This window comes from Herpailurus yagouaroundi, unplaced genomic scaffold (genome assembly GCF_014898765.1).
Source record: "Herpailurus yagouaroundi ecotype Mexico unplaced genomic scaffold, PumYag 217, whole genome shotgun sequence".
In the NCBI taxonomy this organism is placed as follows: domain Eukaryota; kingdom Metazoa; phylum Chordata; class Mammalia; order Carnivora; family Felidae; genus Herpailurus; species Herpailurus yagouaroundi.
This window is the reverse complement of record NW_024412448.1, coordinates 4,330,455-4,358,384: the sequence shown is the minus strand read 5'-3', so window position 1 is coordinate 4,358,384 and position 27,930 is coordinate 4,330,455. Positions and strand designations below refer to the sequence as shown.

The window sequence follows — 27,930 nt, the reverse complement described above, 5'->3', positions numbered from 1 at the left end:
AGAAGGAAGGACGGAGGGGAGGCGAGGAGGGGGAGAGGAGGAAGGATGGAGGAGAGAGAAGGGGGAGCAGGGGCGGGGGGAGGGCAGCAGGGGGGCCTGCGGGCTGCAGACTCGCTCCGCACTGCACGGAGCGGGTCTGGGGCACCCTTGGCCCTCCTGACCCACGGCCAGCGGGGCCACCTCCCGGGACGACGGTAACCCCCGGCCGCAACCGTGCCCCGTGGGTCCCGGAAGACGGTGGGGGGAGGATCCAGGATACGTGCGCGTGACCGGCGAGCACACACGTACTCTTCACGCGCCAGAGCGTCCCGAAGATCCCGGCGTCGAACAGCGGAGCCACGGCCATGATGATGACGGCGGCCAGGGCGGACTTGGGGATATAGTAGAACAGCGAGGTCAGGTAGTCCAGCGACAGCAGCACCAGCACTCCTGCGGGGTGGGGGCGCAGGGCGTCATGGGTGACCACCAGCCCCACCCCGCACGAACTCCGGGCTTGGGGGGGGGGGGGTTGCTCACCTGTCACCAGGCCCCCTGCTGGGGTGCACACCCCCGACTGAGCGTTCACAGCCGTCCTGGAAGGAAACACAGACGCCCCTGGTGGCTGAGGGGCCCTGGACCGGCAGGGGAGGCTGGCCCGTGGGACCGGAGCGCCTGGAAGGGGACGTCGGGGCCCCGCGGACACTGGCGCCTAAGCGGGGACACTGAGGAGCAGCCAACCCTGCCTGTCCCCAGCCTGTGGCATTTTGTCACGGCAGGCTAGCAAAAATGTCACTGTGTTCACGGATACGCAGACATGCCGCTGACACTATCGCGTGGGGGACGTCCCTCTCACCACACACTCGTCTCCCACATGCACGCGCACACATGGACAGAAAGGCCTGGAGAGAGAACCGCCACGGGCTGACGGTGAGGCTCCTCCCAGGGGGGACCGGAAGTCAACTTGGCTGTGTTCGACTTCCCTTTTCCCCGTCGCCCGTTTGGAAAACCGCATCCGGTCCCGCAACCCAGGAAGAGACTTCTCTGCCCAAGAACTCGACCCCGGCCCACATCTTCCTCTGCCACCGCGAGCACCACAAAGGGAGAACCCGGGTTCGGCTCCCGATCACCCTGACGGTGACCTGTGCCCGCCTGCATGCCCTGTGGATATGCCAGTCCGTCTGCACGTGTCCACAGAGAGCCTAAGTCGTCTTCCGCTTTTCCAGAGCCGGGCAGAAACTTCATTCCTCAAACACTCACTGATTTTTCTGGTACCCGTTATACGCAAGGTACTGCACCAGACGGGGGCACAAAACCTGCGACCTTGATGGCAGGTCACAGTACAAGAGCTGGTGGAAGGTTAGACTGAGGACACACGGAGGGTTTATTTCACAAACCAGCCCAGTGCCCGCAGGCTGCTGGCTTCGTTCTACGCGCTCTCGTTCAACCTCCGGTAACTCTGATGCGGGCCCGTTGTGATTCCTATTTGCAGGCGAGGACACGGAGTGGGCCCTGCGGCCCCTCGGACGCGGGGGTTTGGGGGTGTTGCGGAGGTCTAGTACTCAGACGGGGTCGGGCCAGCGGTTCTGGGGACGCAGGTGCTGCTGGCCAATGCCCCCACTTCTCCCCCCCCAGCAAGGTCACTCTCTGCCCTGCCCTCTGGCCTTCCGGGGAGGCGGGGGTTGGTGCCAGCATGTGTGGAGGCTGTGCGTAACCCACACCCGTTTCTCCAGACGGAGCACGATGCTTCCCGTCCCCTTCCGGAATACGCTCCGCCAGGAGATGCGGGGAGCCCTGCCGCGTGCTGGGGACGCGTTAGGAGTAAACCGCGGCACAGGCGGCAAGAGAAAACAGGTGAGATGGTGAAGGGCAGCAGAGTGAGCCCAGGTATTGCCTCCCACGGATGCTGCTGATGGAGGGGTGCGGCCACCACAGGCAGACTTCTGCCCCGGAGGAGAACAGAGGGGCATCGAGATGTGGGCAGGAGCCCGGCAGGCTCTTCGAGCTGCATGTGGACCCTCTGGCCTGGGCTGGGACCTCCCCCCGCCCAAGGCACAGAGAAGGACGTGGTCACTCACCGCCCAAAGCTGCCTGTGACCGGGTAGGAGGAGACGAGGGAGCCCAGCACGTTGGTCAGGCCTGGGGAGGAAACGGAAGCAAGAGGTTTATCCGGGGGGAGCGGGACATAAAACGATACAAACACATGGGACATGATGATGAAACAGAGGCCGGAGACCAGGAAGGAAACAGGAAGAGGGAAGTGGGAGGAATCACCCAGGGGTGTGCTATGAGCGTCCAGGCGTCTGTCATAGGGAAGGAAACACAAATCGTGATCTTTGCCGAGTTCACTGGGGTTGACCCTAACTTTAAGGTAACTCTGGCCGCAGCCTTGCCCCGGTGAACTAAACATGCCTTTTTCCATGTGTAACAGGGCCCAGAAGGCCCACCAGCCCGGAGGTCAGCTATCTCTCTCCTTCTTCAAACCCACACTCCTTTCGTGAGACGACCAGCTAGTACACAAGGTCACGGCTAGTAAGTGCCCCACTCCCGTGACACTGACTCACCCACACCTGAGACCCTGGCCGGGACCTATGAACGGAGATAACTAATTAGCCCACGTTTATCACGGGCGGCCCGGCCAGCATGTGGCTCGCCCAGGGCCTTCCCAAAGACCACAGTCCTGCACGGTCCATAACGCCACAATGGGCTCACAGGTTCAGGTACCCGCTCTTGAGACAGCTCAGGGTGGGGCCCGCTCCTGGGTCCCACAGCCCAGCACGTGCCCCGAGAGCAGGGCCACACATCGCTGGAGGTAGCAGAGGCCGTGTGCTGACCACACACGGTCATCCTGACTCTTCGCTATGGCCCGAGACTCCGGTCAGAGACCTGACCGCGTGGTGTGGGCGTTCTGCGGCACCCGTCCGCCACGAGCTCAGAGTGGAGCCCCCCAAAGTCTCTGTGACCCATCCTGGGGCCCCATGCCCTGTGCTGTCAGGAAACTCAGTGGCTCGAGCCCAAAACGCCGCCATGCAGGGAAGCAGCAGGGCGGGGGGCAGGGGTGGGGGGCTCCTGTGGACTCCCTGGGGAAGACACCTACTGGCGCCGCCAGGTCAGACCCCTGCCTACCTCACAAGCGGCAGGAAGCAAAGGCAGAAGAGCCTGGTGTCCACAAATGAAAAACAGTCGTGAGAACTCAATTTAAGATGCGGGTCGTGCCCTCAAAATGAATCCCCAGGGGCGCCTGGGTGGCGCAGTCGGTTGAGCGTCCGACTTCAGCCAGGTCACGATCTCGCGGTCCGTGAGTTCGAGCCCCGCGTCAGGCTCTGGGCTGATGGCTCAGAGCCTGGAGCCTGTTTCCGATTCTGTGTCTCCCTCTCTCTCTGCCCCTCCCCCGTTCATGCTCTGTCTCTTTCTGTCTCAAAAATAAATAAACGTTAAAAAAAAAAAAAAAAAAAAAGAATCCCCAGAGAGGCCAGATTTGTGGAAACTAAACAAAAAGCCAGGACACCTGGCATAGACCCACCCAATAGCGGGGCCTACCCGAGTCTTCGCTGACCTGCCTGCCCAGCCTGCAGGGGGGTCACGGGGAGGGGGCGAGGACAGACGGGGTCCCGGACATCAGCAGGCTCACCCGGAGCCCACGTTCCTCAGCGATCTCACCCCAACGTGGAACATTCCTGGCATTCCTTGACCCGGAGCAGAGCTACAGACCTCAGGGTCTGGTATACAGCAAGTGCTCAATAAGCTCCAGTCACAGCGACACCAGAGGTCAGCCGCCTATGCCACGTGAGTATGCACGGGACCATCTGGGGACGGGCCTGACTCGCGGCCACCTCTGCTCCTTGTACCTCGCCACGCGCATCACCACGGTCTGAGCAGCCCGAGTGAGACCACCGCTGGGGTCTTACCGATGGCCAGCAGCTCCTGGTTGGCGTCAACGTGGTAATTATTCTGAGACGCTACGGAGAGAGGATAAAAAGTCACTAGACGCACGGCCTCACTGAGAAAACGTCCGTCAGACAAAAAACAGATTATCAACTTCCACCCACGGCAACGTCTACGTGATATAAACGTAAGCGTGTAAACATGCAAAAAAACACATGCATGTACGCGAACAAATACGCTCAAGCGTGTATGCGTGTCTCCCAAGAAAGGGCAGAAAGATGGACGGGAAAACGTGAACAGTGGCCAACTGCGGGGGCGAGAGCGGCTTCTTTGTACGCGTGTGCACCTCCCGCGTGCCCTACAACGACAATGTGTGCTGCTCTCACGAGAAGGGCGAAGTCTGAAACGAAAACCTGTCTGATCACGAGTGGGGAGGACCCGGAAGGCACGGACGAGGCCATTCAGACAGACGGGCCGGCAGGCACGGGGTGGGGGTGGGGGGAACACGCGGCGGCCGTGAATCCCAGGCAGCGGCTGGCACGCGTTTCTGTGAAGGGCCAGCTGGGAACATTTTAGGCTCTGCCGGCCACACTCTGTCACGACGACTCCGTGCGTGTCACAGCCGGAAGTAGCAGCCGTGGAAACCGCGATCACGTGAGCAGGACCGCGTTCCAGTAACACCTTTCTGCCACACGAGTACTGAGATCGTGAACTTCACGTGCTTTTCGTGTGTCAGGAAATCCTAAACGTGTTTAGAAATTTTTTTCAAACGCTTAAAAATGTAACAGCCACTCTCAGGCCATGGGCAGCGGCACGGGTTCTCCAAGCCCCCGATTCAGAGGATGACAAGCTTACAAGTTAGGACAGGAAAGCGACTGACTTCAAAGGAAAACAGGAAGAGCCCGAGCAGGGGAGGGGCAGAGAGAGAGGGAGACACAGAATCCGAAGCAGGTTTCCGGCTCTGAGCTGTCGGCACAGAGCCCGACGCGGGGGCTCCAACTCAAGAGCCCTGAGATCCTGACCTGAGCCGAAGTCGGACGCTTAACCGACTGAGCCACCCAGGCGCCCCAGAAAACAAAGTTTTATTTATTTTTTTTTTTTAATTTTTTTTTTCAACGTTTATTTATTTTTGGGACAGAGAGAGACAGAGCATGAACGGGGGAGGGGCAGAGAGAGGGAGACACAGAATCGGAAACAGGCTCCAGGCTCCGAGCCATCAGCCCAGAGCCTGACGCGGGGCTCGAACTCGCGGAGCGCGAGATCGTGACCTGGCTGAAGTCGGACGCTTCACCGACTGCGCCACCCAGGCGCCCCAGAAAACAAAGTTTTAAAGTGAGGCGAGAGGCATAAACTCTTTAAGATGTAGACTCCAAAATGCCCCCAAATCTCCCTTGCCAGAAAGATAATCTTGTACAGAAGAGCTGTACAAGAAAGATTTGATCGGAACATGACCTCGAGCAGCCACTGGCATTTGGAAGAGAGTGTTCGAGACTCTCTTCGGAAGGAAAGAAGGGTCAGGCTGCTGGCAGTTCGCACGAGGAAACGAAATCCTGGCGTAACCAGAGCCGATCTATGGAGACAGAGCGACACGGGCACCTTTCCTGGGTTTCATCTTTAGGGTCCGCCTAAACCCCAGGGTGAGAGCCTGTCATAAAACGAAATGAAAATGCCACCCACACAGACAACACAAAGCTGGACGTCCAGCAGACCAAAGGGAGGGGACAGGAGAAGGATGGAGCAGCCTCAGCCCAGAGGGAGGAATGGGGGCAATAGATATTTAAGCAGATTAAGGTCTCCGGGCCTCCCTGGGGGCAAGGAGGGGACCGGCCAGGTGTGCTCAGCCGACTGAAGGAGCACATTGTTAACATTTTTTCTATAAGTGGTTTTTATTTATTTACTTTTTTAGAGAGCCAGGGAGCCTGAGCAGGGAGAGGGGCAGAGGGAGAGGAGGAAGAGAGAAAAAGAGAATCTTAAGCAGGCTTCATGCTGAGTGAGGAACCCAACACAGGGCCCGATCCCACGACCGTGAGATCATGACCTGAGCGGGAATCAAGAGTCAGGCACTCAACCGACTGAGCCACCCAGGCACCTGACGTTGTTAAACTTTTAGGAATTTTGGGAACCTGTCACCAAACATAGCCGTTACTATCTGTGAAAACTTCCCATCAAATTATATTAAAAATAAAAATATACTTAAAACTCCTCCTAAAAAAAAACAAACAAAAACTCCTCCTTTGCCTACAGACGTTTTCCTAAGACGAGCTCATTTCAAAGCAGGTGCACGTGGGGGTGTGGCTACCGCCTGGGGGCGTGGCCATCGCCTGGGGGCGTGGCTGCCGCAATCTCATCCCAGGATGGGAACTTCAAACTCCGTTCTGCTGGGAGCCACGTAGGTGGAGGGAACGTTTCCGTCAAAGAAAACGCAAAGGGGAAATGCAAGCCCTTCTTTTTCTGGAGAGCAGGCTCCCAGACGTTAGCAGCCACCCCTGGGTGAGGTTTTTCATTGTAAATCCACTTTCACCACAAATTTTTGTTTAAAGACGAACATGTACTACTTGGATAAAAACACAAGCTGTGAAAAATCAAAGCAGAGAACAGAAAACAAAAGAGCAGGCAAGCAAGTCAGGCTCCCGGACAGCACCAGGTAGGCGTGGATGGCGGGCACCTTACCAAAGGACTTGGCCACCGCGATGCTCTCCAGGAGACCCATCAGGGGCACCACGGCCAGCCCAGCCCCCATGTCCTGAGGGAGGAGACAGGGACAGTGAGTGACCCTCTGAGGAAGGAGAGCAGGGGTCTGAGCAGGCAGTGACCCGTCCTTCGGCTGCGGGGCCGTGAGCTCACACGCGCAAGGAGGCAACTCCGTGTGGCACGTGCACGGAGCAGGACACGGAGCGAACCCCTGTTTTGCCAGCGCCTGTGACGCGAGACGCTCCTCTGGGCTCAGGGCAGGAAAATAAAGGTGGTGTCCTTTGAGGTCGTGCCCCATCTGGAACTCTTTCGTGCCCGTCCCTGCACCCAGAGGTGCTCCGCCCTGAGGACTCAGGGGTCCCAACGGGGCTCAGAGCTCCTTGTCACGAGGCGGATGCATCAGGGCGCAGACAGAACCAGGCCAGAGGCTGCCGCAGCTCAGCCCAGAGGCCTGGCTCCCCGCCTCTACCCACCTGTACCATCTCGGTGAAGGAAACTGTTCCGTTGGCCGTGGTCACCGAGAAGGGCGGAAGGCGGACAGGAGGGAGCCCCTCGGCCGTCTGTCCGGTTAGAACAAAAGGCTGGTATCCAGTCACCTCGAAGGAGTACGCGACCAGGGCGGCAAAGGAGACCACCAGCGCGTTGCGAGCTAGGACAGAGCGAGAACCGTTGGTGAACCCGGCTCCTCTGGGTGACTGGGGTGAATACACCCTACCCCAGCCACGGCCCCTGACGCTCCCGCCTGGGAAACAGCACGGACTCGAGTGACTGTGGGGAGGGCGTGAACACGTGATGCCACGGCAAACCAAGAGGGCAGGACAGGCGTATGGCGACGTGCAGGGCCCACACGCGTCACCTACTGGCTCACCTTGCGTCCCACCCCTCGCGTCTTGCCTGGGCTGTGCTGGCTGCTTAAGTGGGGGTGACACCTCTTCCCGGAACGTGAGCCCCATCATGCAGCCAGCTCTCAAGTCGCATCCAGACCAGAGACAGGAGAATCCCTCGGGGTGGGACTCCGGGGCTGGGGGGGGGGGGGGGGGCCACACGGGGCACCCCTCACCCTGGGTGTGCAGGACGGCTGCACAACTTCCTCGGCCAGAACACCCCTCACCTGTTGTGGCCGTCCAGACCAGCGCGTGGCTGAGCCGCACGCCGGGGGGCATCTCAGGGTGGACGGGGGGCACGTGGTTCCGCATCAGCTTCAGCACCAACAGCAGCACCATGCAGACCAGCCCCAGCACGGCATCGCCCACCCTGCGGACAGACACCGGTCACGCCCAGGCCGGCCCAGGGCACACACCTCTGCCCCTCGGTTGCCCCTTCCGCGGGAAAGCCGCCTCTCTCGGTCGCTCTTCTCGCTGTCTGCTAAGCAACGTGCTTCCCTGCTCTATTTCGACATTTTGTTCAGTGACCACGCAGGCCAGCGCAGGCCTGGGAGCCGAGGCCCGAATCCCAGTGGCACTGGGGCCACTAGCTCACGTTTTGAGTCACGTAGCTCTGTGGGCTGCAGACGCCTGACTGTTCCAGGAAGTTCACCTGCAGGAAGAACTGCCTAGGGAGACCTGACTGCCTCTTATGCTCTCTGACCGGTCAGTCTCCAATTCTCCTGCCCCCCTCCCCCCCCCCAGGAGGATGACCCCCACAGGCTGCATGACCCGGGCCAGGGAGCCCCTGGCTTCCAGTGGGTTCAGCCCCGAGGAACCTCACTGCAGACGAAGGGGAGAGAGGACAGTCGGTCACAGGTCTCCCCCTCTCCCTCCAGGCCTCAGCACTGGCCCCACCGGGCAGCTACCCCCAGGTCACTGCTCCTCCGGCCAGGGACACGTCCAGACTCTCGGCTCATCTGGGATCCTCTCCTATCGGTCTCGTTACCCTGGCTGCTCTCTGGGGGAGGCCCTTCGACTGAAGAAGCCCCATGACCCGCTGCCTGCCGCCCATCCCTCGGGCACATCCACATTGCCTGCCTGCCCCGTGGCCTGCGTTCTCCTCACTGAATCACAAACCTCTGGACAGACCGCTGCCCTTCCTCTGTGGGGGGCCCTCCCACTCCTACCACCCAAGGCTCTGTGCAGGGCCACGGGACGGGACCGGCTCTCAGGTCGTCCCGCACAGAGCTTCTCAAAGTGCAGTGCACAAACTGACCCCCCGGGGCCCCCGCTGAACGCTGGCTGCTTGAGCAGGTCCGCGCATGGCCGCGAGTCTGCATTCCTAACCAGCTCCCCTGTGACGCTGGTGCTGCTCTGGGACCTGTTTGAAGGGACAGGCCCCAGAGGTCGGGAATAAGTTCCCCCCGGGGGTGGGGCCTGGGAGAGGGGTTCCGGGAGGAAGGGCTTCCCTACACGGACAGGACCACACGGCCATGAGGTACCTGGTCTCTCCGATGTTGCGGAAGGTGTGATACACTTGCAGGAAAAACTGTCTGGGGATACCCTGCAGTCCCAGGAGGTTCTGTTCAAACGGAAATTCAGATCAGACAACCTTCTCAAAGTGAGGCCTGAAGCCCTCCCCTGCAGCATCTCAGTACATTGTAAACCCAGAGTCCAAGGGCCCTTGCTGGGGGCACATCCCAAGGCTCTCTGGGGACCCTCTGCCCATTCCCAACACCCCCAGGGGCAGGGGATCGTGATCCTTGGGCAAAAGAGACCAAGGACACGTCTTGGTGAATAATTCTCCCTTGTGAGGAAAACCAGTCCGGGTGATCTCAAAGCAGGGCGACCTCTTCGTGCGCCCTGGTCAAGGGTCTGGGGTCGCTGCCGGCCCACCCCACCCCGCCCTGCAGGCCCCACTGCCCTTGGCTCCGTCCTGTCCCTCACACCGAGCGCCCCCTCCCTACCCCCTGCCACTGGCCGGAGGCCACAACCCTCACCCGGAGGCCCACCAGCCAGGCCCACCTCCTGGCAGAAGTGCAGCCAGGTGGAGCCAAAGGCAGAGCCGCTGGGGGCTCCGAAGGGCTCCTGGGAAGGATGCTGGGGGACCCAGGAGGGCAGGGTCCTCGGGGGGGAGAAGGGGTCTACCCCGCATTTTAGTTCTTTCTCCACTTGAGACCAGGTGGCGAACATTAGCGAGAAGGTTGATGCCCCGACCCCCAGGATGGTCAGGCCGCAAGGATCCCCAAACCTGCACACAGCCCCAGATGGGACAGACACTGGGGTGGAGACACATGGATTCTGGGGCCCAAGGAGCTCCCAGCCAGGGCAGGTCAGGAGGACCCCCCCTCCTGACCCTCCCCCCGCGCCCAGCTTAGGGCTCTCAAATGGCTGTCGTAACCTGGTCAAGGCGTTAAAGATTTGGGGGACCTGGGATTGCCAAGTAAGAGTGCATTAAGAAGCGGTCCTCTATAGGGGAGCCTGGAGGGCTCAGTCAGTTCAGCGTCCGACTTCGGCTTAGGTCACGACCTCACGGTTCGTGAATTCAAGCCCCACATTGGGCTCCATGCGGACAGCTCAGAGCCTACTTGAGAATCCCTCCCTCTCTTAGAATAAATAAACTATTAAAAAAAAAAAAAAAAAAGGCTGCCCCCTCTGTATTACAGTCCCGTAAAAGAACAATCCTGATGCTGAGAGAGAACAGTGTTTCCAGAATAAAGGACACGCTGTCCCAAGGAGCAGCACTTGCCGAGCTCACCCTGACACACGTGTGCACAGAATACATAAACTGTGCCCACCCACACCTTCCTGAGCAGCGTCTCCTCTCTGGTGCAGATAACCACAGACCTGCCTCCCAGGAGCAGCCTGAGAATCCAACACGAGGGAGGGTTTGGCCCAGCGTCTGGCACGTAGCAAGAGCACAAACAGGGTCAGCTCTGGCTCATACGCCCTCGCGTCCCGGACTCTCCCGCTCCACCACCATCAGGGAGACGCACTGGGCCAGCCGGGAGCAGAGCCTGGCCGTGGGATCCACGCCTCGGAGAGGCCGGCCGAGAGGTGACACACAGGCGGGGGGGGGGGGGCCCCCCCCCTTCATTCCCACACCCTGGCTCAGTTCTACTCCGAAGCCCCACTGAGCACTCACTTCCTTTTTACAAAGCTCAGGGCCAGGCGACCGCAGTCCTAAAGAAAACACGCCCTTCGGGAACTGAAAACCCAGTGAAAGGGCAGCAAAATAAAGTCCTCAAATAATGGATGGTGATTGGTTCTGGTGCTTCTTACGGTTGTGTTTCACAGAATTACAAAGGAGCATGGCATCTGAAAAGCACCAAACGGGCGCCTGGGAGGCTCAGTCGGCTGAGTGTCCGACTCTTGATTTCAGCTCAGGTCGTGATCCCAGGGTCTTGGGGTTAGCCTCACATCAGGCTCGCGCATTGAGCGTGGAGCCTGCTTGGGATTCTGTCCCTCCCTCTCCCTCTGCTCCTCCCCAGCCCCAACGTGCGGGGGTGCACACGCACTCTCCCTTTCTCTCTCCCAAAAAAAAGTATACAGAGGTGCCTGGGTGGCTTGGTCAACCGACATCTGACTCTTTATCTTGGCTCAGATCATGATCTCAGTTTGTGAGTTTGATCCCTGCTTCAGGCTCTACGCAGGACAGCTCGGAGCCTGCTTAGCATCCTGCTTGGGACCCTCTCTCTTCCTCTCTCTGTCCCTCCCCTACTCATTCTCTTCCTCTCTCGCTCCCTCAAAAACAAACTTTAAAAATGTATACGCGTGCGTCCAAATAAATTTTTAAAAATAAAATCAAAGAAAAACGATCAACAGAAATTTAGAAAAAGAAAACTCTAGACTGTCGTTACCAGTCGCCCACATTACCTCCTGCACGGTCCAACCGTCACTCAGCATCTTCCTCAGGGGCTCATGGGACCGATGGAGATGCGCTGGAGCACCTGTGCTCTGAGCTCCAGAACAGCAAGCCATCAACTGGCCCGCACATATCGACCCCAGCCCCTGTCCCACTACCCACGAGGTGCCTGGGAGCCAGCTAGTGCACCTACCTTGATCTGCCCGAAGCCAATGGTGACGGCGGCAGCAGACGTGAAACCTTTGATGACAGGGCAGGAGATGAAGTCCAGCAAGAAGCCTGGCCAGCCGAGAGAGAACACTAAGCTGGTCCCAGCTCTGCCCAATCCCAGAGGACGTGGCTAGATGTGGGCTGGGACAGGCGGTCCGGGTGGAACAAGGCCAAGGACCACATGCCCCGTCTGGACTAGTTTGGACAGTGGAGAAGGGAGGCTAGGGTCTGGGACCCGGAGCCCTTCTCCAAGTAGAATAGTAGAGGGCTGAGAGGGCCCCCCTCACTCTCTCTCTCTCTCTCTCACACACACACACACACACACACACACACACACACACACACACGAAGAGCCCTTGGGACGCAAAGAAGGAAATTTTGGCTGAGGGCCAGGGCATCCCCGGGACGCAGGGGCCTGGGTATCCCGTGACAGGAAGGCCCGAGAGTCTTACCCAAGCGCAGGAAGCCCATGGCTAACTGGATGCAGCCAGACAGAAAGGCCAGCAGCACGGCGTAGGCAGGCTCATGGAAAGTGTAGAAGGAGACCAGGAGGGACATGATGGCCGTCGGGCCCAGGGTCACGTCCCGGGAGGTGCCCAGGAAGAAATACACGAAGCATCCCATGAAGGCAGAGTAGAGGCCGTACTGGTGGGGAGACAGCACTGAGCATCAAGGAGGCACACAGCATGCCCACGGTGTCCCGTGGGCAGGCGTCTAAGCGCAGGATCTGTTGCGGGTGGCTGTCGTGTCCTGCGGGGACCCCGGTGCACAGGCGGGGTAAAGCACTCACGCCGTTAGCCACGGTTGGGGACCTACAGTGACCGGGGGCCTCTTTTCCACCTGCTTCCCAGCGGGGTGCCCACAGGAGTACAAAGGCCTGAGCCCTTATCTCAGTCTAGGAGTCTAAGAAAACGTTCTCGTGAGTCATGCTGCCGGGCCCCTCAGGCAACCCAGCACTACTGGTCCAGTGCCTGCGTGTGAGAGCGGTTACAGGGGCGTGTGTCTGCCCCAAGGCGGTCACATGCTGCGGACTGCACGCCAAGCCTTCTGGGGGCCCCACGGGGCCGGGGTTCTGGTGCCCTGCCTGTCTGGAGGGGACACTACGCATTTCTGCTCGGCTCCCGGGACGGTGCTGAGGCTGGAGTGGGGCGGCAGCAGGGGCAGACGTCTCACCTGGGGCGGGAGGGCAGCCACCTCGGCGTAGGCCAGCGCCTGCGGGATGACCGTGAGCCCGACGGAGAGTCCGGCGATGGCGTCCATCTTCAGCCATGACACCGAATAGTCCGGCAGCCAGGCCAGGATGGGCAGCCGCCTCTGCAGGGCCGCAGGGGAGCAGCAGCGGGCCTGTGGGGCCATACTGGCACCCGAGGGCCTGGCCTGCCCCAACGCCTTCACAGGAGAGGGCATGCCTGGGGTGGGCATGGGGATGACACAGCAGCAGTCAGGGTCTAGGCTTGGGAGAATCCAGCAACAGGGCAGGGTCCAGGGCATCAGGAGGGGCACACGGGCCTCCCCCCAGGAGACCTGAACCAGATGGATTAAATTTGCCCTTTGCTGGCCTCGAAGGAACCCAACAACCAGCGCAGAGGAGGCCTCGACAAAAGATGCAGTCCCCCATCCAGTCCCCTGCTCGCTACCCTCCCTGAATCCCACCTGCCCAAACGCCAGCTGCTTTCTTTCCAAGGCCCCTCGACAGAAAGAACGGGATGAACGGTTTCTCGGTGAGGGACCTAAACGCGAATTAGAGCCCACGTCTCTGCTCCCGGGATAATCTGTTTCTTCTTTTTCCCTCGCCAAGGAATTTAAAGGCAGCAGCGCGAGGACTAGCGGGGTCCACGGGGGCTCCCTCGTCTGGCAGGCGGCGCGTGGGTGGGGGACCTGCAGCCTCCAGGGCCCCGAGGCTTTCCAAGTGCGCAGCGCGGGCGAACTCCACCCACTACGGCTGACTGCGGCGCGGGCGGTGGGGGTCTCGCATCCTGAGGCCGCGCCTCACCCCACCCCCCACCTGTGGCATTCGCATCCCTACAGGAGCTCCAGGGACTCTAGTGGGCTCTGGGGAACGTTCGAGGCCCCTCCATTAATTCCGGGTGCGCAGCATCCTCTAGGGACCTGGCACCTCCCCCCCCTCCCCCCTCCGCGCGCAGAGCCGGCCTCGGACCACCCCTCACCCCCGGACCCCAGCGCACCCCGCCTCCCACCCTCGAAGCCGCCTGCCCCGGACGTTGGGTCTTAGGGTGGGCACCCCACGCCTGCTGACCGTTCCAGCAAGGCCGAGGGCGGCGGGGACCTGGTGGGGACGCGGTGGGGAAGGGTCCCCGCGAGAGGAGCCCGCACCCTCGGGCCCCGAGCCTCCCCCAGCGACCCCAGCCCGTCCCCCGCAGCTCGCCCACCCCGCCCGGGCCCCGCTCCCCGCCCGCCACAGACCCACCGGGCGCCGCGGCTCGGGGTCTCCGGACGTCGCCGCAGCCCGGGTCTGCGGGAACCGCAGAGGGAGAGATGGAGGGGGCGGGGCCTGGCGCGCACGTGACCTCCGGGGCGGGGTCTGTGCCACGTGACCGGGGGCGGGGCGGCGGGCCGGGAGCCGCCGCCATGCGCCGTCGGGGGCCGGCCTGCTGGGTGCTGCTGCTGGCCCTGGGGCTCTGCCGCGTGCCCGGGGCGCGCCCCCGGAACGTGCTGCTGATCCTCGGTGAGTGCGACCCCGCGTCCCTCGCCAGCGAGCCCCGCAGCCCTCCCCGTGTGCCCTCTCTGCTGCCCCAGACTCTTCGCGCTCGGCTCCTCGGAGAGGGAGGCAGGGGCGGCCTCGCCCACCGTGGGCTCCGCAGGGGTCGGGCCGGCGTCCAGCGCCCCACTCCTGCCGCTGGCCCTGACCCTGCACCGCGACGCGTGCCCACAGCAGCCAGGGCCAGCCCTGCGGGCCCCCAGCTCGGACAGCTGGGTGGCCTTCCAGAGCTCGGTGGTCCACAGCCCCCAGAGGGGTTGCGGTAGAGGAAGGAGCTGGGGTCCAAGTCCCCAGAGACGCGACTGGGGGCCGGCCGGGGTGGGGGGTGGGGGGCTCATCTCCTCCCCAGCGGGGAAACCCTGTAAGTTTGCCCTTCCCTTTTCAGACCCGGGAGCGCTGTGGCTCAGCTCTCCTCCTGGCTGAGCAGCGCAGCACCCCCCGCCCCCCCCCCCCCCGCCACCCAGCTGCCCTCTCCCCTTACCCCGTCCCCTCCCAGATATCCCAAGTTCTTCTAGCGCTCTGCTTTTCACGAGACTTGGTGACCAGAGCGGGGCTGTCACAAGACAACCCTGTTCTTTCCTCTTTTGAGGTCTGAGGCTCTGCCAGATTCACTCTTTCTGATTAAGTTTGTGGTCTCCAACCCGCCCTTCCGCTGATTGTAACATCCAGCTGCTCTCCTCTGGGGGCTCCCATCCGCTCCTCCCTGCTGGGGACGCTGGCGCAGAAACCACAGCTCCTGCAGGGTGTGCGGAGCCCCGGGGCTGCCCAGCCACACCCACTCGCTAACACTCGACCTGAGTTTTCTGTCTGGGGTGTCCTGCCTGCCTGGGTACCAGTCCCACCCGGTATCAGGCCACCGGAGTTTCGTGCCTGTCTGCTGACCGCTCGCCCAGTTCTTGTGCGTGCCTGGTGGCATTCCCACTCAGGTGGCACGCCTGCCCAGATACAATGCCCACTTGGGTCCTGCCGCCTGGGTGTCACGCGTGCCTGGGCACCAGGGGCCCAGGCCACCGCAGCAGGACTGCGGGTCTCCCTCAGTCCTGAGTCCAGCCCCCCGTGGCCTCTGCCTCTGCCTTCCTCAGCGGACGACGGGGGCTTCGAGAGTGGCACCTACAACAACAGTGCCATCGCCACCCCTCACCTGGATGCCCTGGCCCGCCGCAGCCTGGTCTTCCGCAATGCCTTCACCTCCGTCAGCAGCTGCTCTCCCAGTCGCGCCAGTCTGCTCACTGGCCTGCCCCAGGTGAGGGCAGCAGGGGTGTGGGAGGAGGGCTCTCGACACCGACCCCGAGAGCCCCTCCCTGACCTCCCCTGGGGATGGGCCCACCCTCTTCTCCCCACTCCCAGCCAAGCGGGTTCGAGTATGGGCTAGAGGGCGCCCTCTCCGCTGCTCTGTGTGACCGTGACCAAATCACGTACTCGCGAACCTCAGTCTTCTTACCTGTGAAATGGGGTCTTGAGAACACCTCGTTCCTGGGATTCTTACGGGATTGGCCAAGCTCATACTTTATATGGAAAGCACATAGCCAGGTGCCTGGCATGCGGTTGTCCGGGGTTAACTCCGGTCACACTGTTATCCCGGGAGCTTGAGTGATGGTAGGAGCTACCACGTAAACGTTTACTCTGTATTGTGTGTGCTAGAATATGTGTAGTGCAAAACTTACCATTTTGATTCTTTTTTAAAATATTTTTTAAATGCTTTTTCATTTATTTTTGAGAGCACCCCCATGCAAGGCTGTGGGGGAGGGGCAGAGAGAGAGGGAAGGAGACATAGCGGGCTCTATGCTGACAGTGCAGCGCCCAACGCGGGGCTCGAACTCCTGAACCGGGAGAGCGTGACCTGAGCCAAAGTCAGGAACTTAACTGACTGAGCCACCCAGGCGCCCTCGGTGCAGTCACTTTTTTTTTTAAGTGCGTGACTGAGCGACATCAGATACGCTCACGTTATCGCGCGGCGTTCCTGCTGTCTACCCCCGGAACTTAATCGTGTTCCCAAACCGAAGCTCTGTGCCCGCTGACTCCCTGCGCCCCTCCCGGTCCCTGGTACCTTCTATTCTATTCGTCTCAGTGCATGCGGTTGCTACAATGTTTGCCCTGTGGGCACTGGCTGATGTCACCGAGCGTAGTGGCCTCGCGGGAACGTCGTAGCAGGCGTCAGGATGTCCTTCCTTGCGGCCAAAACACCGTGTGAGGTTCCGTCACGCGGGTCTGGCACACTTTGCTTACCTGTTCAACCGCCGACGGATGCCGAGGTTGCTTCTACTCCTGACTGTCGTGAATAACGCTGCTGTGAACTTGGGTGCACGAGTACTTACTCCTGATGTGTTACCCCGAGACACCATCTTCCGGGGAGCCGGTGTGCTCTGTGCGTCCCCATTGGAGAGACCAAGGCCATGTGTAGGCGGCCCATGTGTGGCCACTACCCAGACGCCTCCTGGAAGGTTAATCAGGCAGCTGTGAGCTGCACTCCCGTCCGGGCCGTAGGAATGAGGAGAGCACTGTTCCAGCTTGTCTTACGTCTTTCCAGTCTCAGTTTGTAAATCCAGTTAATCGGGGCGCCTGGGTGGCTCAGTGGGTTAAGCGTCCACCTTTGGCTCAGGTCATGATCTCACGGTTCGTGGATTCGAGCCCCACATCAGGCTCCACACTGACGGCACAGAGTCTGCTTGTGATCCCCCCCCCTCCTTCTCTCTGTGCTTCTCCTACTCGTGCTCTCTCTCTCTCTAAATAAGCTTAAAAAAAATCCAGTTAACAGTGGTTTGCCGCCGTGGCATGTGCTCGCAACAAAAAAGCTGGAAAACCCGGGTAGACAAAAAAGAAGGAAATAAAAGCCACCCCTTGGGGCACATCTCCGGCGTGCTGTTTCCCCTGCTGATGTCCTACGGTAGGGGCCAGACGGAGAGGCCGTGGAACTCTCCCTGGGTGCCGGCCGCCCGAGCCGAAAGGGGGCCCCTGGAGGGCCCGGCGACGAGCCACGGGGAGAGCCGGGGCAGGTGGGGCCCCGCATCACGCGCGTCTCTGCCACAGCATCAGAACGGGATGTACGGCTTGCATCAGGACGTCCACCACTTCAACTCCTTCGACAAGGTGCAGAGTCTGCCGCGGCTGCTCGGCCAGGCCGGCATCCGCACAGGTGAGCGGCTTCCTGCCACAACGGGGACCGGACAGGCCCCCTCGGGGCGAGCCCCGTGTCGCCTGCTCTGAACACCCGAGGTCCTCGGCCTTTCCCCTGAGCCCTGGCTCCGTGAGGACAAGGGCCCGGGCTGACCCCCTAGAGGCCACACCAGGGCAGGGCTTGGGGGGGGGAGGGGTGAAGAAGGGAGCGGAGTGGGGCGGGATACCTCAGGGGCTCTGGAAGGCCCGTGTCCCCACCTCCAGGCATCATTGGGAAGAAGCACGTGGGGCCCGAGCCGGTGTACCCGTTTGACTTCGCCTACACGGAGGAGAACGGCTCTGTCCTCCAGGTAGGACGCAACATCACCAGAATTAAGCTGCTCGTCCGGAAGTTCCTGCAGACTCAGGATGACAGGTGCGCGGAGGCCCCCAACCCCTTACCACCCACCCCCTCGGCCAGGTGCACATCCCAGAGTCTTTAGTTGGGATTCTTGGAGACCCCAGGTGGAGGAGCGGGGGAGGGGGAGAAAGTTCCAGATACTCAAGTCAGTCTGGTCAGAGGGAGAGGAGAGGGGACGTTTTCAGTTACAGAGGAGGGGACGGTCCCGAGGGGTGTTCCCGCCTAAAGAATGGGGCTCCGCAGAGTAGAAAGCCAGGTGGCATGTCAACCAGCTGACCTCAAGACTCAAGCCCCGCCCCCCCCCCCCCGGGCAGGCCCTTCTTCCTGTATGTCGCCTTCCACGACCCCCACCGCTGTGGGCACTCCCAGCCCCAGTACGGGACCTTCTGTGAGAAGTTTGGCAACGGGGACAGCGGCATGGGGCGGATCCCAGACTGGACCCCCCAGGCCTACGACCCACAGGACGTGGTGGTAGGACAGCCCCCCGCCGTGTCTCCAAGACGCTCGCTTACCCTTCTTCTTCTGCCTCGTAAATCGGGGGGGGGGGGGAGGGGGCTTGGCAGCCTGGGCCCCCGGGTATGTGACTTTAGCACGTTTAACAAGAGACTGGACCCGGTTCCCGTCTGCGCGGCCGGCAAACAAGTGTTAACGTGTCTAGAAGCAGGGACGTTCTGGGCCCCACCGTTCACCGTGGAGCAGGATTTCGGGCCCTGGGAGGGGGGCTGGCCCTCATCTACCGCCGTTCAAGGGCTGGCCACCCCTTCCCCGGCCTCCGTGCTCTAACCCTGGCTTTGCCCTCACCTGCTCCCCCAGGTGCCCTACTTCGTCCCCGACACTCCCGCAGCCCGAGCTGACCTAGCCGCCCAGTATACCACCGTCGGCCGCATGGACCAAGGTGGGTTCCAGGAGCCCAGACGGCGGTGTGCTGCAGCTCGCAGCCCGTGCTGGACCAGAGGTCTGAAGTCGTGGCAGCAGGGCCGTGTCCCCTGCAGCCTCTGGGGCACAGGACAGTCCTCCTGCCTCCTCCAGGGTCTGGTGGCCCCAGGTGTCCCTTGGCTCGTGGCCGCACCCTTCCAGTCTGTGCCCGGCCTCACGTAGCCTCGTACGTCTTGGCTGTGTCTCTCCTTACGAGGACCCTTGTCGTGGGCTTTAGGGCCCACCTGGACGATCACCTGAAGATCCGTGACGGTGACGTCTGTCGAGTCCCCTTAACTAAATGAGGTCACGTTCACAGGTTCTGGCGGGTTCGTTTCCCTCCGCAGGGACCGCCGTTCAGCCACTACCGAAAGGTGGAACCTTTACCGTTCGGCGCCGTTAGTGGCTGGTGACCTGGGAAGGGGGAGAGTGTGGAGGGACTCCTGTCTTCCGGCCGTCGCCCCGTTCGGTCCCTGCTACCCACACGGGGCAGGCGTGAGATTCCAGAAAACCAACCGGCCGTGCGGGTGCCACGGATGTGCTGAGGGATGGCCGGCGTCCCCGGCCCCCTGCAGGACAGGGTGCTGGGTGAGGGGCCGGGGCGGTGGCCAGGGGAGGGGGGCAGACAGCAGAGATCCAACAGGTGGACGGAGGAATGTGTGAGTGCCCGCACACCCCCCGCCCCTCCATGCCTGTCTGTGGCTGAGCTCCGCTCTCCCCTCCGCACCCCCAGGGGTGGGACTCGTGCTCCAGGAGCTGCATGAAGCAGGTGTCCTGAATGACACCCTGGTGATCTTCACGTCCGACAACGGGATCCCCTTCCCCAGTGGCAGGACCAACCTGTACTGGCCGGGCACCGCCGAACCCTTGCTGGTGTCGTCCCCGGAGCACACGAAACGCTGGGGCCAGGTCAGCGAGGCCTACGTGAGCCTCCTAGGTATGGCTCCGCGGCTCACACGGTGTGGGGGGGGGAGGAGAGAGGGGGCAAATTTAGTGGTATCACCGTGTCCAGACACCGCTCTACACCCGCTATCTTACGTGGTTCCCACACCACCTGGGCAGAGAAGGGAGGGCCACCCCGTTCTATAAGTGCAGATGGGGATCAGAGAGGTAAGGTGAGTTGCCCAAGGGCACACAGCTTGTAAGCATCAAGATAGGATTCTAGCTTCAGTGTCGCTGCCCCCGAGACTGTTGCTTTTTCCCCGGGTGAGTGTCAGAGCCCTCTGGAGTGCTAGGGAACGTCTACGTGGTGTGCACGTGGACATCCCCAGAGTGTCTGAGAATCTGCATTGCTGATGCCGGGGAAGCTGACTTTGAGGGGCCAGGGCAGCTTGGGGCCCCCATCACCCTTTGGCCCCAAAGCACAAGTTCAGTAGCGCTGTGGCCACGGCACAGGACAAGAACAGATGAGGCCCTCCGAGGGGGCTTCCTTACGGACCTGAGAGATTTTACCAGGAGCCCCAGTATTGCCAAGTTGGAGCCTCTCATTAAGCCATCGAAGGCGTCACGTCCTAGAGGTTTGGGGCCACAGTGGCAGGTTGGACCCAGCACGGCTCCCTGGTGGTGATCTGGTGTGCAGGGGGGCCCAGCAGCATTCCAGAAAGGCTTGGATCGAGCCCTTCCGTGGTGGGGGCTCTCATGCCGACACCCCGCCTCCTTTGCAGACCTCACGCCCACCATCTTGGATTGGTTCTCCGTCCCTTACCCGAGCTACGCCATCTTTGGCTCGAAGACCGTCCGGCTCACCGGCCGGTCCCTCCTGCCGGCGCTGGAGGCAGAGCCCCTCTGGAGCACCGTCTTTGGCAGCCAGAGCCACCACGAGGTCACCATGGCCTACCCCATGCGCTCCGTGCACCACCGGGACTTCCGCCTGGTGCACAACCTGAACTTCAGGATGCCCTTTCCCATCGACCAGGACTTCTACGTGTCGCCCACCTTTCAGGACCTCCTGAATCGCACCGCGGCCGGCCAGCCCACGGGCTGGTACAAGGACCTCCGTCACTACTACTACCGGGACCGTTGGGAGCTCTACGACCGCAGCCAGGACCCCCACGAGACCCGGAACCTGGCCGCTGATCCACGCTATGCCCAGGTTCTGGACCTGCTCCAGACCCAGCTGGCCAAGTGGCAGTGGGAGACCCACGACCCCTGGGTGTGTGCTCCCGATGGTGTCCTGGAGGAGAGGCTCTCTCCCCAGTGCCGGCCGCTCCACAATGAGCTGTGAGGGTCGCCCGGGGGACGTGGGAGGCCTCCCCACGCCCGGTCCCCACCTTTCCAGCTGAGGCGGAGGGAGGGGCAGCGACCCTCCCGTCTGAGCAGGGCTCTCCCTGATGCTGGGGTCGTTGCTGCCACTGCGTGGAGGGGGGAGTGGTGGGGCCTGTGCCCCGCTCCTTCCTCCGCCCGTGGGAGTGGGGACGCGGTCGTCCTGGTGTCCGAGTCCTGTCTCAGCACAGGACTTGCAGGAAGGGGGGCTTGTTTCCTGGGTTCGGCTGGGGACCTGTCAAGAGCAGGCGCTGGGACCTGGGGCTCGAGACCTTCATTCTTCGGAGCCCACAGACGTCCCCGCGCCCTTCACCCGGGAGGAGCTGGGCCTCCGTGTGTCCCACGGGTGGCGGTGGCCCCAAACTGCACCGTATGTGGGAACCCAGTGCCTGGCTCGTGTCACTCCCTGGCCTTGAAAACTCTTCGAACAACCCTTGAGCGTGTTTTGCATCCTTCGCTTTGCCCCACGGTCAAGTTCCCGACCCTGGCGGGGTTTCCGCCAGGCTGCTGATCCGTGGCAGGCTTCCCGGGTGCCGAGTTTCGTTCTGTGGTCTGTGTGGGCAGAGCTCATCCTTTCTGAATGTCCAAGCACGAAGACCCCATCCTGTGGCTTGGGTTAGTTCTGTCCGGCTGGACACCCGTGCTGCTGCTCGTAGCTGCCCCGGACCTGCCCAGCTTCCACCTGCTCGACCTGGAAAGACCCAGAAAGCGGGGGCTTTTTCCCTTGAGTGGTGGGCTCCTGCCTTCCTCCCCTCCCCTGCCGACCTCATCCTGGTGGCGTAAGGACAGAGCCATGGTCCAGGGCACCGGAAAAGCTTTATTTCAGTAAAATACATAGAAGTTCATTTTCTGACCTCGTTTGCGAGAATGGCGGTCTGAGTTCTAGAGCAACCGCCCGAGGCACTCAGACTCAGGGCCGCTGCTGCCAAAACTCCATTCAGTCTGTGACTGCGGGCGGCAAGGCCGGGTGGTCAGGGGACCCGGGGGTCCCTGCCCAAGCCACGCCCAAATGTCTCCTGAGCTCTGGAGGTGGAGTAAAGGTGCTTTACTCTGGAGAAGGAGCTGGTGGGGAGGGAGGTACCCAGTTAGAGGGGGGCAGTTCCCAGGCTCGGGGAGCCCAGATGGCATTTGTGCAATGTGTCTGTGGAAGGCTTCTCGAGGACCCCCACGGGTCCCCCAAAACCGCCAGGCACCGCTGAAAATACTGTTTCCATCACTGGGAAACTAGGCTTCCCAGCACATACACACATCTCTCTAAATTGGAGTTACTGAGGCACCTGTCTGCCATCAGGAGCTGAGAAAGCCAGGATGACATTACAAGAGGGGTTGTGTCTCTGCTCTGGGCAGGGATGGGAGTGACCATGGGGGTCATCAGGGCTATCAGCTTGCAGCCACCGTGGCTTTGGAACAAGCGCTTTGGCACATTGAATTGCAAAGGGAAGTACAGTGATTCGGGTCCGACGGGTGGTTTTCTGGACATCTGGGGCCTCTGGCTCCGGGAAGGCTCGGGAGACGCCCCCACTGCAGAAATGTTCTTGGGGCGTCTGGTTCCAGACCACGCGGAGCCTTGGAGGAGGAGGAGATGGTCCGAATGCCCATTGTCCCCTGCATGTAGTTCAAGGTCAGACCCTGGTGAGAGAGGGGAGCCAATGCCCGGAGAGCTGGGCTTGTTTGGTGAGCACCCGCAGGGCTGTGCCTGAGAGGCCCTGAGCTCAACGCACAGGGCCACGTTGTCAGGGACTCCTGTGGGGACTCAGAGGTCCCCACAATTTCTGGAGGGGACTCCGGGGGCGTCAGCGGGGGCTCTTCTCTGTCCACACAACCTTCTTCTGCTCGTCTGCGATGGCCAAGCGGACACAGCCGAGCAGGGTTTCCAGGTCACTCCAGCCATCGGGGGCCAGGCTGCTGTACAGACAGGGCACTTCGTCCAGCTCGCCCTCCTCCTGCCTGCCCGCCTCCAGTAGCTGCCGCTCCGAGGTGTTGAGCCGCTGCAGGGCCTTCCTGCACGGGCCGGACACGGGGAGGGGGGGACCCCTCAGCGAGAGCTGCGTGCGGCGGCCCAGCACGGAGCCCCAGGAAGCCGACCGCCGGCGCGGAATGCCAGGGGACCAGCACACGGGCCACGCGGCACAAATGCCCTGCCCCGCTTTGGGGGTCCGAGCGCCTCGTAAGGAAGACAGGAGTCAGGCCCCGGACGACGCTGCATGGGTGTGGGGCGCAGGGTCCAGTTTACAACCTCAGCTGACAAGTGGTAAGGGGACAATAGGACGTCTGGGTTTGTCCCCAGCCACACCCCAAGTAACGGTGTTCAGCTCCTGTCCTCACCCAGTGCAGCTGGACCGTGAGCTTCTCGTACCCCAGCGAACACGCGGCCTTAGTCAAGGCGGGTGCCAGGCCTCCCTCACCGTCAGGGCTGCTCCCAGGGGGGAGGCTGCAGGTGCTCGTCCCAGACCCCAGGCCGTGCCCCGGAGGCACGTGACGCCAGGCTCAGCCCCACCGCCAGCCCTCGGGATCCCACCTACTTGAGTTTCTTGGCCGCCTTCTCGTTGACGGAGATGTGGACGATGATGGGGAAGATCTCCGACCTGTGGAGGGCACGGACGCTGTCCAGCCGGACGTCCAGGAGGGCGTGGGTGTTCTGCAGGGGACAGGGGAGATGGCTCAAGGTCCTCGGCCTCAGAGGCAGCGAGAGGAGCCCACACCGGGGAGGGGCGATGGGGAGAGAAGCCGGGGGCGCCCTGTTGGGTGCGAGGGCACTTGCTGTACCATTTCAGGTCTGTCCGTTTGGTGTTTCATCGGCAGAATCTAGGAACTGTGAGTCGTTGGGGTCGCAGGAGACTTTGTGGGGGGCCAGAACCCTCCCGGTCGGGAGGCCCCGTCAGCCTCTGTGGGCGGGGGTTGGGAAGGGGGGGGCATCTGCCTCTGGCTCACAGCTGGGCCTGCCCGTCTCACGTCCACATAAAACCGCATGGTTCACGGTGAGCTGCTTTTCGTGTATTCGTTTGAGCCTTAAATCAGTATGGAGGCTTATCTCCATTTTATTCCTCGTTTTAACAAATATTACTCAAATTTCCTGTGCCAAGGAATCCGGCTCAGGGAAGTTAACAGATCCCAGATGGCGGAGACGGGGCTCGGTCTTTCCGCACTACGCCCTCCGCACGCTGAGCCAGAGATTAGCTGAGCACCAGCACGGGGCGTCCCTAGCCTGCAGGCTGGCCACCAGCGTCCCTCCGATCTCAGCGTCAGTCCTTCCTGCCCTGTCCCACCACCATCCTCCGGAGATGGGTCCCCAAACCCCCATTTGGGCAGCTCCCAGCCTTGCCCATTACCTTCTCCATGAGGGACTCAATGGCCCTGCGGGTCACCCAGTAGCGGCCACCGGATGCCTCCTTCTCCTGGATGATGTCCCCCCTCTGGTTGGAGGCATCGTATTCCTCCTGGCTCAAGTACTCTGAAGGTGACAGTGGACGGGGACATCAGGCACCCAGCTCTGCGAGGTCCTGAGCACTCTCACCCCGGTGGACCCCCCAGCTCTGGGGAACCCTCTGCCTAGGGTGTCGTCTGTGTACCCCTGGCCCTGCTCTTCACGCTCAGAAGAGTCTGTGCCCTGCACGCCCACCTTCGACCATCAGTCACGTGCTCTGCCAGTGCCCGGACGTGGGTGCACGGATGGACGGAAGAGAGGGAGGAAGGGTGCGGATAAACCCCTCTCCCACACCCTCAAGATCCAAACGTGAATGTCCAGCTTGTCACCCCTAGGAATCCCTTAGAGCCCACAGGTCAGGGCTGTGGGGCCCCCAAGCGAGACCTGGCGACGTCCGGACGCATTTTGGGCCGTCACGGCTCAGGGGGAGGGGGTGCTACCGGCATCTGGTGGGTGGAGGCCAGGGACGGGCCCCAGCACAGAGAGTGAGGCCGCCCCAGCCCGCTGTCGGTGCCCGGGCGGAGACCCCTTGCCCTGAATGAACCAGTCAAGACACCCCCACTTGTCCACTCTCGGTCCTGACGCCCATTCTCCGGAGTCCGAGCCGCGCCCCCAGAGCGTCCCCATGGTCACGGCGACCCCAGCTCATGGACAGCTCCTCTCCCCGGGCCTCGCCGCCCGAACGTTGCCCACACACTTGCGGCCCGGTGCCCTCTGTGAGCTCCATGGGTAGTGCAGAGCCAAGGCCTCCCGCAGCCATCAGCCAGCGGCGAGCGGATGAACGAAAACTCCCACAAAGCCCGCGTCCCGCTCTCCAACCGCCGCAACCTTCTTTCTGCGGTGCAGACGCTCAGACCCTGTCCCCTGGGATCTGGCAGTCCAGATGGCCGGGGTCTCTCGGGGACCCTCCACCGAGCAGCTCTGGAGGTGAGCAGGCGGGTGGAGCCCTCCGCTGGTCCCGCCCCGGTTCCGTACAACCCTATCTGCGAGCAGCGACTGCGCTGGATCGAACAGCATCCCCCCTAAATGCGTGAGCACCTGGAACCTCGGGCTGTGACTTTATTTGGAAATAGGGTCTTTGCAGATGTGATTAGTTACGATGAGGTCATCCTGGAAGAAGACGGCCCTAAAGATTGGTTCCTTTAAATTTTTTTTTTAATGTTTTATTTTTGAGACAGAGACAGAATGCGAGGGGGTTAGAGGCAGAGAGAGAGGGAGACAGAATCCGAAGCAGGCTCCAGGCTCCAAGCTGTCGGCACAGAGCCCGGCACAGGGCTTGAACTCACAAGCTGTGAGATCGTGACCTGAGCTGAAGTCGGACGCCAAACCGACTGAGCCCCCCAGGTGCCTCAAGATTGGTTCCTTATAAGAAGACTGTGAGGGGCGCCTGGGTTGCTCAGTTGGTTAAGCATCGACTCTTGGTTTTGGCTCAGGTCATGATCTCACCGTTCATTAGAGCCCCACGTTGGGCTCTGCGCTGACAGCCAGGAGCCTGCTTGGGATTCTCTCTCTCTCCCTCTCTCTCTCTCTCTCTCTCTCCCTCTCTCTTTTCTCTCTCTCTCTCTCTCTCTCTGCACCCCTCACCCCTGCTCACATGCTCTCTAAATAATTAAATAAATATATAAATAAATAAACAAATAATAAACTAAAAAAAAAAGGGGCCAAAGACAGACATGGAGAGGGGAGGTCACAGGACAAGGAGGCAGAAAGCACAGTGACACAGCCACAGGCCGGGACCCCCAGGACTGCGGGCACCCCGGAAGCCAGGAAAGGAAAGGAGAACCCCACCCCTTGGAGCCTCCGGGCGGGGGGCAGCCCAGAGACACTGGATGTCCGCCTTCTGGACTGCATCACCCCGGGAGAATAAATCCCTGCTGTGCAGAGTGGCCCAATCTGTGGTCCCTTGTCACAGCAGCCCCAGGGCCTCCAGAGAAGAAGACAAGCATTCTGCCAAGGGCTCGCTCTGCCACCTGACAGGCGGGGCTCCCAGGCGACAGCGTACCTGCTGGGCACTTCTTAAACCCCTGGAGGAGACACAGCTTCTCGCTCAGGATCCTGCCGACCACCCTGGGCACGAAGAGCACGGGCCGGGGCCGGCTGGGCCTGTGGGGACGCACCAGGCTGTAGGGCACCAGGGTGAAGCAGGTCTCGGCCCAGAAGCACGTGGTGGAGGGCTCTGTGGGGGAGAGGAGGCGTGAGGCTCCAGGCTGGGCTGCTCACCAGCCCCCACGGCCCAGGACGCACCGAGTCCGTCCGTGTCTGCACAGCCCGGGGTTCCTGCTGGGACACAGGCCCACGCTCGGCTCCCACCGGTGACGCCCGCCTCCCACACGCCCTGCTCGGCGGCTCCTTGCACCCTTTGATCCGGGGCTCCGGTCTCTCCAGGTGCCGCTCCACAGGCCCACCCCAGGATGGAGAAACGCAGTTCCCTGCCGTCCCCACGGTCAGCCTGACCCCTGGCCCCGGGGTCCCCGCCCTTGCTGGACCCACAGCACCAGGCCTTCCCTCCCTCCGGAACCCTGGCCTTCCAGGTTGTCCTTCTGTCTTCAGCAGTCATGTTACGCACCCAAAACACTTTCCAAAAAGAGGACGACTAACTCAAGACGATCCACTTCTACTGTCTTCGTCTACACGGTTTGACAGGGTCGGGGGATGTGCCGTGCTGACCTCTCTTATGACCTCCCACCCGTGCCTGGCATGAGGGGGCTATCAAGGGACCCTCGGCCCGCTCCGGCCGCCTCACCTTCTGGCTTGCTGCGCTCCGACAGGGCCCCCTCAGAGGACGAGCACACAGGGCTGGCCTTGGTTCTGTCCACGCTGACGATGCGGACCAGCTTCTGGGCTCCCCCAGAAGACTGCTAGAGGGGAGCAGAGGGACGAGCAGGTGTCCAAGCCGTCTGCACACGGCCAAACCCAGGCTGGTCCCCGGGCCACCAGGCTGTGCCCGCCGAACAGCCAGGTGGCGCAGGCCCCACACCGGAGGGTGGGAGATGAAGGGAGGCAGGAGAGGGTCCTCAGGCAGGGCATCCAGAGTGAGGCAGGAGGGGAGGGGAGGGGAGGGGAGGGGAGGGGAGAGGAGGGGAGGGGCCCCACAGCCCGGCCCTGCCCCAATCCCGGGACAGCTGAGGGCTCTGTGTCAGGACCTCAGAGGGAATGGGATGGGGTGGGGACGGGCAAATGGGATGAACTGGGGGCATGACAGAGAGGGCACCTGCACGCATTAGAGAAGCTTGCGGGCTGGGTGTAGGGTGCAGACCCAGGTGACGGCCGGAGGGGCCCCCCAGGGAGAGACATGCCAGGGGTCGCACCCATGGGGTCAGCAGGCCAGCACCTGCCCCCCTTCCAGCCCACCCCAGATGGGGCCAGGGCCCTCCAGGTGCTGTGAGCCGGGAGGAGGAGGGCCGGGGAGGGGGGAGGCAGGGCCCCCATAGCAGGCGCCCATGTCCGGGGTCCGGGTGCGGCCCTCCCCGCCTCACCTTGCGGGCGATGGTGCTCCGCTGGATCAGAGCAATGAGCAGCTGCTGAGCCCTGTGCAGAAGAGCACAGCCCTGACCCACTGGCAAGGAGGGCTTGACGAGAGGGGGCCCCTGCCCAGCACCCCAA

The 27,930-nt window shown here is 61.9% G+C and overlaps 3 protein-coding genes across 9 annotated transcripts in view; 1 reads left to right on the top strand and 2 right to left on the bottom strand.

Moving 5' to 3' along the window:
• Window positions 1-13,993, bottom strand: part of SLC26A11 (solute carrier family 26 member 11) — a 22,970-nt gene extending 8,977 nt beyond the window's left edge. Inside the window, exons 1-12 of the mRNA XM_040456605.1 lie at window positions 13,922-13,993; window positions 12,667-12,902; window positions 11,946-12,138; window positions 11,477-11,562; window positions 8,921-9,000; window positions 7,664-7,806; window positions 7,026-7,201; window positions 6,532-6,604; window positions 3,885-3,935; window positions 2,055-2,115; window positions 517-572; window positions 289-429 (exon numbers count right to left, since the gene is read on the bottom strand). Coding sequence (XP_040312539.1) covers window positions 289-429; window positions 517-572; window positions 2,055-2,115; window positions 3,885-3,935; window positions 6,532-6,604; window positions 7,026-7,201; window positions 7,664-7,806; window positions 8,921-9,000; window positions 11,477-11,562; window positions 11,946-12,138; window positions 12,667-12,900 — 1,294 coding nt within the window. The 5' untranslated portion in view covers window positions 12,901-12,902; window positions 13,922-13,993. The remainder of the gene's footprint in view (window positions 1-288; window positions 430-516; window positions 573-2,054; window positions 2,116-3,884; window positions 3,936-6,531; window positions 6,605-7,025; window positions 7,202-7,663; window positions 7,807-8,920; window positions 9,001-11,476; window positions 11,563-11,945; window positions 12,139-12,666; window positions 12,903-13,921) is intronic.
• Window positions 13,994-14,046: 53 nt separating this feature from the next.
• Window positions 14,047-21,341, top strand: SGSH (N-sulfoglucosamine sulfohydrolase). The gene is made up of 8 exons (XM_040456606.1): window positions 14,047-14,179; window positions 15,295-15,455; window positions 17,240-17,345; window positions 17,591-17,741; window positions 18,041-18,197; window positions 18,540-18,621; window positions 19,375-19,578; window positions 20,306-21,341. Exons 1-8 carry the CDS (start codon window positions 14,083-14,085, stop codon window positions 20,863-20,865), a joined length of 1,518 nt encoding a protein of 505 aa, XP_040312540.1. The 5' UTR covers window positions 14,047-14,082; the 3' UTR covers window positions 20,866-21,341.
• Window positions 21,342-21,700: 359 nt separating this feature from the next.
• The window catches only part of CARD14 (caspase recruitment domain family member 14), a 41,385-nt gene continuing 35,155 nt past the window's right edge, over window positions 21,701-27,930 (bottom strand). For 5 of the 7 annotated variants that reach the window (XM_040456598.1, XM_040456599.1, XM_040456601.1 and 2 more), the window contains 6 exons: window positions 27,804-27,855; window positions 27,071-27,185; window positions 26,330-26,503; window positions 24,233-24,354; window positions 23,426-23,541; window positions 21,701-22,904 (listed from right to left, as the gene is read on the bottom strand). In XM_040456598.1, coding sequence (XP_040312532.1) covers window positions 22,697-22,904; window positions 23,426-23,541; window positions 24,233-24,354; window positions 26,330-26,503; window positions 27,071-27,185; window positions 27,804-27,855 — 787 coding nt within the window. In that variant the 3' untranslated portion in view covers window positions 21,701-22,696. Of the gene's footprint in view, window positions 22,905-23,421; window positions 23,542-23,663; window positions 23,789-24,232; window positions 24,355-26,329; window positions 26,504-27,070; window positions 27,186-27,803; window positions 27,856-27,930 lie in introns of those variants that run through there. The other 2 variants (XM_040456602.1, XM_040456603.1) reach the window with 2 other exon arrangements.

What these genes read in the sequence shown, in the direction of transcription:
- SGSH (XM_040456606.1), top strand. Translation starts at nt 14,083, where the DNA reads ATGCGCCGTCGGGGGCCGGCCTGCTGGGTGCTGCTGCTGGCCCTGGGG. An exon ending in GAACGTGCTGCTGATCCTCG is followed by an intron (nt 14,180 to 15,294) that starts GTGAGTGCGACC and finishes TGCCTTCCTCAG; the next exon opens with CGGACGACGGGGGCTTCGAG. An exon ending in CGTCGGCCGCATGGACCAAG is followed by an intron (nt 18,622 to 19,374) that starts GTGGGTTCCAGG and finishes CCGCACCCCCAG; the next exon opens with GGGTGGGACTCGTGCTCCAG.